This window comes from Olea europaea, chromosome 15 (assembly GCF_002742605.1).
Source record: "Olea europaea var. sylvestris chromosome 15, O_europaea_v1, whole genome shotgun sequence".
NCBI lineage: Eukaryota > Viridiplantae > Streptophyta > Magnoliopsida > Lamiales > Oleaceae > Olea > Olea europaea.
In genome coordinates, this window is record NC_036251.1 from 13,031,589 (window position 1) to 13,042,375 (window position 10,787).

At 34.2% G+C, this 10,787-nt stretch overlaps 1 protein-coding gene across 7 annotated transcripts; it reads right to left on the reverse strand.

The window, feature by feature from the left end:
• Positions 1-3,727: 3,727 nt before the first annotated feature.
• LOC111410220 (serine/arginine-rich splicing factor RS41-like) lies at positions 3,728-8,954 on the reverse strand. Of its 7 annotated transcripts, none has more exons than XM_023040470.1 (6): positions 8,824-8,954; positions 7,709-7,818; positions 5,276-5,364; positions 4,888-5,123; positions 4,133-4,396; positions 3,728-4,044 (listed from the first exon to the last, which is right to left on the reverse strand). In XM_023040470.1, exons 1-6 carry the CDS (start codon positions 8,937-8,939, stop codon positions 4,011-4,013), a joined length of 849 nt encoding a protein of 282 aa, XP_022896238.1. In that variant the 5' UTR covers positions 8,940-8,954; the 3' UTR covers positions 3,728-4,010. The 7 variants fall into 7 exon arrangements, with proteins under 7 accessions (XP_022896238.1, XP_022896237.1, XP_022896235.1 ...); XM_023040469.1 differs by having other exon boundaries at positions 4,888-5,126; XM_023040467.1 differs by having other exon boundaries at positions 4,888-5,126; positions 5,276-5,388; positions 8,824-8,950.
• Between the last annotated feature and the right edge of the window lie 1,833 nt (positions 8,955-10,787).

Here is a 10,787-nt window from a genome sequence, read left to right on the forward strand (position 1 = left end):
ACCGCAGCAAGTGTATGAAGATCAAGTGAGGTTGAGGGATGAGAACGAGAGAAAAGGTAAAGAGAAACAAAAAGATTGCTCAAGAGAAAATGGAGAGGTGACTAAATGTGAGAAAAATCGAATAGAGCCACATGAAAAAAAAAATAAAAAATAAAAAATAAAAAAAGAAGCCTATTGAGAGAAGAGAAAATGGTAAGTTGAGCTTCTTTGCAAAAAAGAGTGAGCTCGAGAGTGAGTTGGTGAGGTCTAACAAATTCCTCCCCAGTTTGAATATCTCTCTTATGCAGGAATGTGAAAACTTGCTACATGGGGACTTCCAAAAACGGGTGACACCATTTGAGCATCCAGTTGATGCATTTCCATTGGAGGACTTTATATGCATTGAAGGAACATTCAACAACAATTTAGCGAAGCATCAGATTCCCAAGCAAGGGTTGGATAAGGTTCTAGCAGATGAAAAGCAGGACATAAAGATGAGCTTTTCCTAAGGTGGCAAATGGGAGGAGCATAAAACATGCCATAGCATTGCAAAGCTTGAAGGCGAGAAGTGCAAATTTGATCTTGAAGTTTTGGATTCGCGGACGAATCCTTTCGAAGAAGAAGGGGATATGACTCGGAGTGCGCTGCCAATAATCAAGAATTTGGTGATAGATTGGAAGAAGTCAAAGTCGGGTTCGAGACTTCGGGAGGTTAACAAAAGGCACACAAATGCTTGGTTGAGCTTTGAGGATCAAAGGAGTGAAGATGATAAGCCAAGGTCCCAGAAGGGAGTTAAAGACGAAGGCCGAAGCAAGGGGATCAAAATGAACCGGGTGTTGGCATGTAGGAGTCCAGCCGGACAGCCATGCGGTCGCATGTTTGTCCCAGCCATGTGACCTCATGGAGGGCAGAAGGGATCTTGAGCAAGCAGTTCGTGTGATCTATGCGACCGCATGAAAATACATGATGCGGTCACATAGACCATTTTCGGGGTCGAGACTTGATTTTTGCGCGAGTTTCCTATTTTACTTAGAATCCTAATCTTTCCATATTATTAGATTATTTTGGACGTCTTTTACCAATTTTAATTAGGTTTTTTATTGTTTCATATAAATAGGATTTATTTTCCATTGTATGGATCTTTTGACAATTTGAGAGATTTTATCAAAGGAGGGACTTTGCTTCTAATCTTTGTTCTTGCTAGAACAATTGAATTTATCAAGAAATTCATTATTTCTTGTGGCGTTCACAATTATCTTGGTGAAATCCTTATTCCATGTAATTAAAAGGTCATTAGTTTATAGACTTTTAGTTGCTTAGTTCATTGATTGGTGATTAAATCTAAAACCATCGATTATTTGGCGTTCTTGGGAATTGTGGCAATCTAGTTGTTGGTTCGTTAGTGTTCGTTGCTATCGGGTTCGTATCAAAATTTTAGGGCCTCATGGGATTAGTTGAGGTAGGCTTAATCTGATCCGGATACTCACGGTCATAAATATATATATAGGTGAATGAGAAACGAAAATTAAAAAAAAAAAAAAAAAATTAGACGAAAATGAAATAGTAATTGCAGTTTTTAAAAAAAGGTCAAAAAATTCGTCATGTAAAGTGCGACATAATGTAATTTGATGATTTGTTATTTTCAAGTATTGATTTTGGTCTATTTATCTATTTTTAATGAGAAATGCTTGGCAAACATGGCCAATTTGTCCGGGGGACGCAGGGTGCCTGCCCTCAAACAGGGCCTGCGGTTTAGAATTAGGATTATTGATTTTCAATGGCAAGTTGGTAAGAGTTTTTTATTACCATGCTTTAAAATGCGTATAAATTTAGAAATTATTAGAGGTGGACAAAATGGCCAAACTAAATCAAATCAAATTAAAACCTAATCAAGTAGTTCAATTCGATTCTTAAAAAAATTGATGATTTTGGTTCTGGTTTGATTCTAGTTCTAGAACCGTAAATCAGAACTAGAACTATAACCAAACTTAATTTTAAAATTTTATATATTAATTAGTGGAGTTCCTAATATTGTATTCATTCGAAACAACCCATTAATTTTGTACACCCTAATTTTGTATTTATATGAATCATTTCTCTCTAACACCTTTTCATTTTACACGGCCGCACCACATTTCATCAAGTCAGTGGAATAGGCTCTTTCAAGATCGGAAAATGGAATTGGTCAGTCGCTTAAAAATCCTTTAAACTATTTTTTTTTTTTAATTGTTTGATGAATTATTTGTGTTCTTCACAAACAAAAGAAAAATCTAATAAATATTCATAGGACATTAAATGATTAATAGATGCCTGTAAAAGTGGATTGTAAAATTTTTGCATAATGCATTCTTTATTATGGCGTGTGTCATCAAAACTGCTACAATTAATTTAGGGAATAATTGTTATTACTTATTAGATAATCTTTTTTTGTACAGGAATGATAATTGATTTATATATTCAAATAATGATTATATTTTTGTTTGTTAGTTTGGACCTTTGTAATCTTGATTTGAATGCTAAATATTTTATATCTATTTTCTTTCTATTTAGGTATATATTACTAACTTATAGATACGTTTCAAATCTGAAAATTTAAGAAATGAAACTAAAATATAATCAAACCAAACCAGAACTGAATGGTTCGATTCCAATTTGGTTCCATTTCTTAAAAATGAATGAATAAATAAATCATTTGGTTGCAATATCAAAAAAATTATTTGTTCATGGTTCGGTTCAATTATTTTGGAATCAAAAACCAAAAAATGGAATCATGTTTACCCTAGAAATTATGTTGTGTAAAGTGTAACACATATTTTGTAAATTTCCGTAGAATATGTTATAATCCATATACAAGTAACAAGTGTATTTTTTTCACGTAATGTAACACCAAACGCAATATAATTACAACATTTTAATCCACTTTATTACAACTTTAATTTTCTCCGTTCAACACATCGCCCACCTTCAACAAGACACATTTTTGTCAAACGTATAGATAGGTCTATGTTGTTTCTTGGCGCTCTCTTCTACCTAAAAAGAGCAATTGAAAGTGGATTTTAGGTTCGATACTGTCGAGAAGGTATTAACCACCGGTGACCGTACTTTCGAAAAAGCACTGTTGATCGGTGGTTCCTCTCCTTTCTCTTGAACCTCGAACAAGAAACCGATCTCGCCATCAGCTCATCTAAAGTTTCTGAGTCAAATAATTGAATGACAATGAAACTTGAATACGTACTCGACTAATCCAATGGTCCAACATAAGAATACCACGATAATGCAATGGCCAGCAGCTAGAGCTAAAAATGCTCCATGCAATTACAACCTTAAAATATCTCTAACAAACTCTATTTATAGAGAGTTTTTAAATTTAAAGAAATTTTTTTTTTACTACTGAGTCAGGTGAATTCAATAATATATTCCTTAATTTTAATAGGACTGTATAAATTACGTATAGATAATAGGTTTAACTTTCCCAACTTGGAATTTAGATTTAAACATTTTGTATTTGAAGTCTACTATAAGTCTCTTGAAGAAGCCTGCACTGAAATTCAATGCTCCCCCAAAATGAATTGAAAAAAGCCCCTACGAAACAGCTATAGATAGAACTGAACCATTTGTCGAATCCGAGCATCAGCCTATATTTGGCTGAAAACGGTGGCGACGAGGAACATCTTATACTAAATTCACAAACAGGGCCCCGCCGTCCTCGGATCAATGACCAAAGATCAGAAGATAAACTAAAAACAGATTGTCATGAAAGACATTTAATCCAACATTTTAAGCTCCACAAATTAAAAAATGTAAATTGTACATAAACTAGAAGAGGCATACCATTACCAGTAACTCAAATCTTACGTTTTTCTGCTTTACAGCATTAAAAGAAGTACAATTCTTCACTCTACCAGAATCATGCCAATGACTAGTTGATTAACCTTGTTCAAATAAAGTGTAACAGATGGCAATGGAAGACAGAAATCAACAGCAGATAACAAAGACTATAGAAAATGCAAGGAACTCTTCTTACATGCTTCTCAGGATCGAAATCTTTCACGAGGAGATGAACGGCTGCATGGTAAACGATGTAGCACTGTGTTAATATTCAGCCACAGAAACCACAATGCATGAATAAATAAAGCGTTTGGAAAACCTTAACCTGTTGTATCTGTCATTGACAGGGCTTCTTGCTTTGCGATAATCAGGACTAGGACTTAGCTTGGATCTAGAATCAGGGACTGATCCGTGTCCATAATCAGGACTACTCCTATTCCTACGATAAGGACTTGGGGAACGACCCGCACCATAGCTTCGTCTATCGGGGGAGACATCACGACCTCTTCGATCAGGGCTGTACCCATTTCTTCTGTCATCATCATCACGAATAGCATACTCCACTGAAATAACTCGATCCATGAACTTGCTGTAAGCGAGAGTAGGAAGAACCAAAGTAAAACCATTAAGCATCTCATAATAACCATAAAATTATGATAGGAAGAAAATGATTAACTGAGGTGAGAAGACTCGTGCACAAGAGTACATTTCAGGAAGTATCTGGAATACGAATAGTCAATACTATAGGCTGCCCAGCAAAGATTAACAAAAGGAATGGGAGATGGATAACAAGAGATTGCTGTCTTGAGATTATAAAAAAAAAGATAAATATGAAATGTAGTGCTCGAGACTCAAGAAATCTTGATTAACCAATGCTCTTAGCATGAAAGTCCGCATATGCATTTAACCGTCCCTTTCTTGAAGTCTCTTGAAAGATATTCATGGTAGTAGACTTGCCTCTGACGAGATTGTCTTACTATAAATTGGCGCATATATATTGAGATCAATACAAGTTCTTATATGACCTCAACCAGTCATTTCAAATAATACAATAGCATGCAAATGTCTTAAAAGACAAACCTGTTGTCTGTTGCTTCTAATGCACGGATAGCATCTTCCTGCAACTCAAATTGCACAAATGCAAAATTTCTTCGAATCCTAATGTTAGATATCTTTCCATATGGTTCAAAATGCCTTTCAAGATCTCTGGTCCTGGTACTGATAGGATCAAAGTTGATGATAAACAAAGTTTTTGTTGGTCTTGTGTTAGCTGCAGATCTTCTTGATCTATCAGGCTTCCTGCCACCACGTTCTTGCTGCTAATCAAATTGATAGGTTAGTTTTTGTGCTAAAACTCAGAAAGATCAACATACGATTAGATGTCAAAGCAATCGAAGTTGTAGTGTGTTATCAGTTGTACTGCACTCAAACTGCATCAAATCAAGGCACTGCATATATATATATATACCTTTGTCAGTTCAACACGAAGTCGGCGACCTTTTCTACCAAACTCTATCCTGTCAAGTCTCCGGATCGCATCCTCCTCGTCACGCTCATCTTCCATATAGACAAAAGCAAAGCCTATAAAACCCAAAAAGTTAAAAGAAACCAAGCCAAATCATTAAGTTGGCAGAGAAAATACAAATACTTTAAGTCAACATTCCTCCAGCAAAGACACTAAATTTACCACATCGTTGACTAAACAATTGTTACCACTCAAAACCCCTGCAAGTCAAAGGGTGGGGGAATGGAAAATCTGTATGGAGGAAACACAACACCTGCCACTGGATCCGAGATGAACTTTATATCTATGTTGGAACATGTCGGAAATTGAATACTGAGCAAAGACAGAAGAAATGCAAAGGTAATGGTCTCAGGAAATTGAAGGATTGTAGGACCATCGTAGAGCATATTGGTTCTTTTGAACAAACACAAGAACATGCATCTTGGGTACAAGTCACTAAATAAATGCAGAGAACCATCCTTCCAGTTAGATCATGGAATTTCCAAGTGATCCTGCGCCAAAGAAACTATTGAGCTTGGGGGTTTCACTACCCAAAAAAAAAAAAAGAAAAAAAAAAACCTTCTTTTCTCACAGTAACATGACATGCACAAAATATTTGATATTTAAGAATCAGAAAAACAGAACAATTAGCTCTTTCACTTCAGCTGAGGGCTTTCCCCTTTGTCATAGGAAAAGAAACAATTTCAAAATATATCCCCATCGCCTAGCATAATCTTAAGCTAATAGAAATGAAACCTACCTCCTATCACATTTAAGTAATTGCATAAATGAAAATCTCTCAGCATTGAGCACCAAAAGTGATTTTGACAAAATAATCACATTATACAGACTTGTAATGAATATGGGAGAAGTTGCCCAATGAAACTTGAAACAAATCTCTAGTTTTTTTATTCAATAATCATCAACCATAGGGCCCTGTCAGTGTGCAATGAGGCAGGTACCAGAAGAGGTCAACAAGCTGTTCTTGGATTGATAATTCATTAAATTTTGACTGGGCCCCAATGTTACTCAACTTGAGGGATCATTATTACGTCTCTATGCAAATATGTAAATCAATAAAGCAAATGGAGAGTCTATAACAGCATCATCCTAAACGAACTCTCCTAATCATTGTGAATGCTCTGTTGAAGCAACATCCCATTATTGATAGAATGAGATTAAATATAACTATACAAGCACAACATTTAATATATTTCTGTCGTTACTTTACGCTGCATTTGTTCATCACAGGAATTGACGTAGGCAAATGCTTAGGCCATCAACCACCTTAGAGGTGAAAAGTACCACCGTACTTGCTAAATGAATACAGTGACCAAGAAATTGAAATTCTAAAGATGCATCTAAATAGGTTGCTGCAAACACAGGTTAGCTCTTACTTCTAATGGTTGCACCAGTCCAGTATGCTGTTTTTCAATTATTTTTTTATTTTTTATTTTTTATTGTTGATAAGCCCAAAGCAAGGATAGCTACAGAGTCCCAAAATACAAAATGCTACTAAGCAGGTTAAAGAAAGGTTATTTCAAGTTCAAGGCACTTTTCCTCTGAGACAGGAGGCACTTTGATGCCTGGGCCTTAAATAAATCAATAAAAAAAAAAAAAAAAAAATCAGTACTTACAGAAGTACAAAATTATACTAATAAACAAAAACCATAACTATCTACAAATTCATATTACATGGTAAAAGGTTTCAACAGCATTAAAAGTCTAATTTGCAACTCAAAAATTAAAATGGTTCATCAAAGAGTTCAAATAATAAATTAAAAAAATGTAGCAATCACATAACAGGAACCCTTAATCCACAACATAAATTAACAAATTGTTCAAGAGTTTTGTTTGCTTTGATGTTAAAAAAGAAATAAACAAGAGAAAAGTTAAGAACAAAAAGAGTAAATATAAAAGAAGAAAAGGATTGAGTTACATTCACTAGGCCTCTAGCAACCGCTGTTTACCCCGGTAAGTTGCAACTTCAGTTAGAAGGGTTTCTTGCACTTCAATGGTACGAGGCTATGCACGCTACGTCAACTTGTTCTGTTTTCTATACTCTAATTCTATTTTTCTAGTTTGCAGGGTGAGATGGTGTTGGAAAAAAAAATTCCTAAAACCCTCCAAGCATTCTAAGGCACGAAAGTATCAACCCAAAAAAGCTAAGGAAAAAAATGAAAATCCCCAAAAGGGCAAGACTAGCAAATCCACACTCAGTCGTCTCAAGGCTCAAGTCTTGACAATGAGACTCAAAGGGTAATCTTTGAGGTGATTAATAAAGGCCTCGAGGGAGGACAGCTCTACCAAGTGACTCATTTGGTAAAAAAAAAACTCATCGTTCCATTGCTTATAAACAAAAGGGCTGATCTAAGGAAAATAAAGCTTCGAAGTTACCAGATTTCATATCCACCCTCTCCACCCTTCCATATCTTCTGAAAAGACGTTCAACATCAGACTGGCGAGCATCAAAGTCCAGGTTACCACAAAAGATTGGCATTGGGTTCCTGCACGATAATAATCTTCAATCTCAAATTAAGGATTTTTGGACGTAAACAATCTTCATCTAGAGATACCTCTAATCACAAGCAAATAAAACTCGTGGAATAAGATCTCGAACTGGCACACAGAAAAAAACAATTGGACTTTTGTTTGGGAATAAACTCTTGGAATCACATCTCGCATTCCCAAACAAAAACCATAAAGAAACAATACCATTTTTCCAGAAAGACATGACATATAAACAGATGTCTCCCCTTGCTTCCAACTATTGATATAAATTCTTTTAAAAAAAAAAAAACATATGTGTGTGTGTGTATTTGCTAAGGAAACAAGTTTATCTCTTTCTTTCCTTTTTCCAGCAATCTTTCTGATTGTTATGCTTCTCTTTATTCTCCGTTGTCCAGGGAAACATCAAATTTAGCATTCTATAAATCTCAAATCAACAACTTAAAGGTCAGTTTTTAGACATTCGCTCATGTCAGTATATCAGTCCTCCCCCTTTTTCCATAACTATTCCATGCACAGATTTCCGTGGATAATGTAAAAGAAAATAATATTAATTGTCTCAACAATAAATTATGAAACAGGAGTACATCAAATTAAATAAAGAGAAGCTGTAACAGTTCAAAAAGAATCTTCAGAAAACATTGAAAACTAAAAACCAAATATAATATTAGCTAAGCTTAAAACTAACTATAAGTAACTTTTTGTTTCGGTTTCCACAAATAAATTTTATTACTGTAAAAATAAAAATAAATAAATAAAGTAACCTACTTTTAATTTTGATCGATAATAAAAATTACTTATTTACGCCTTTTCGCTAAAGTTACAGAATACCTCTGTTGAGCTTGACAAAATAAAGAGTTAAATTCAAACCAAAATCAGACGCAGTAGCGTGAGAGAAATAAATCAGATCTGAGAAAATATGTGTTCAATGCATACATAAATACATGCCCACACATAATTTATTCAAACAGATTATAATAGAGAGAAGAATTTGAAATTCTTACACTGAAGCCTTTACAGAGTGGAGTAAAACCCTAGACAGAGACAGAGTCTGAACACTTGGGCAGAAGAAACGAAAATTTTGAATTAGATCATAAAACGACAGAGTTTGGCTTCCCATCTCAAATTGGTTAAAAGTTGTTGAGGGTGGGCTTTAGAGATTTGGGCTATCCAAACCCCAGTGTGGCTTGGCTAGACAACTTACAAAAAATATATTTAAAATATTTTGAAAGTAAAAATTATTTGTAAAATTAATTGTCACTTTTTTAATATGAAAGATAAAAAAAAAAAAGAGACACAATGTCTCATTTTAAAATTAAGTGTCACTTATTTTATTAAAAAATTACATACAATGCCAATTTATTAAAAGGTAATGTTTGTCACTCAAAAACGTGAAAGAAAGTGGCAAAAATTCAAAAAATATAAAAATAAAAATAGTGACAAATTAAAAAAGGTGACACAAATTAAAAAAATAAAAAAATGACAAACACTCAAATAAAGTGACAAACACCAAAATGATGATTGCCCTTAAACATTCACGTGGGTGATCGCCCAGTGTAAAATCAATGACATTAGTAACTTTGTTAAAAAAGAAAAGGAAAAAAAAAAAAGAGTAGTGAAATTGCGTCAATTTCCATTCAGAAAAGTGATAGTGTCACATTTTATTAAAAGAGTGAAATTTTAAAATTTGTTATAAAAGTGAAGAAAAGAGAAGAGAACAAAGAGAAGTCAGTAGATTTGTGTGTGTTTTATTAAGAACCAAAGCCCTGTATTTATAGGGCGGAATCAGGGATACAATAGTAATTATTTCTATGGCTGTAGGGGTATAATTGTCATTCACCTCTAAACCATTATAAACTTTCCGTTTACAACACTCCCCTTTGAATGACATATTACAAAATATTTGTCTCGTTAAAATTTTGTTTGATAAAAATCCAATGAAAAAAACCAAATGAAAGAAAAAGAGTACAGTTAATTTTGAGTATTAAAAAAAAAATACTACCTCGTTAAAATCTTGCTAGGAAAACCTAGTGGAACAAAACCTAAGTTAAGGAAAAAGAGTACAGCTACTCCCCCTGATATTGATTACTGAAAATCTTTGAATCGATGCATTCCAATCTTATGGACTAATTTCTTGAATGTAGATGTTGGCAGTGTTTTTGTGAATAAATCGGTCACATTGTCACTTGAGCGAATTTGTTGGATATCAATGTCGACATTCTTTGAAACTCGTGTGTATGAAAGAATTTTGGAGAAATGTGTTCCGTCCCGTCACCTTTGATATAGCCTCCTCTGAGTTGTGCAATACAAGCTGCATTGTCTTCATACAAAATAGTTGGACTGTCCTTTATTGAAATTAATCCGCATGATGCTTGGATATGATGAATCATGTTTCTCAACCATACACATTCTCAGCCTGCTTCATTGAAGATGTTGCTATTGAGGATTGTTTCACAGATTTCCATGATTTAGTCATTCCTCCATGTGTAAACATATAATCTGTTTGTGATTTAACTTTATGTGGGTAAGATAAATAGCATGCATCTGCATATCCCACTAAAGCAGATCCCGACGTTTGAAAATAAAATAATCTCAAATCAATGGTACCCTTTAAGTAACGAAAAATATGTTTAACGTCATTCCAATGTCTTTGAGTTGGTGTAGAGCTATATTTTGCAAGGAGATTTACAAAGAAAACTATGTCAGGTCGAGTGCAATTTGTAAAATAAGTTAATGCTCCAATTGCACTAAGATATGGTACTTCAGGACTAAGAACATTTTCATCATCTTCAAGTGGACGAAATTGATCTTTTTCACATCAAGTGATCGAACAACCATAGGTGATGCCAATGGATGTGCATTATCCATGTAAAAACATTTTAAAACTTTTTCTGTATACGTAGATTGGTGAACAAATAATCCATCTGCGAAATGTTCAATCTGTAATCGAAGACAAAATTTGGTTTTT

Excerpts from the sequence above, each read along its gene's own strand:
- LOC111410220 (XM_023040467.1), bottom strand. The coding sequence starts at position 8,939 with ATGGGAAGCCAAACTCTGTCGTTTTATGATCTAATTCAAAATTTTCGT. Across the intron at positions 5,389-7,708 it reads GAGGGTGGATATGAAATCTG|GCTTTGCTTTTGTCTATATG; the intron begins GTAACTTCGAAG and ends TGGGTTTTATAG. Across the intron at positions 5,127-5,275 it reads TTCGTGTTGAACTGACAAAG|CAGCAAGAACGTGGTGGCAG; the intron begins GTATATATATAT and ends CAATTTGATTAG.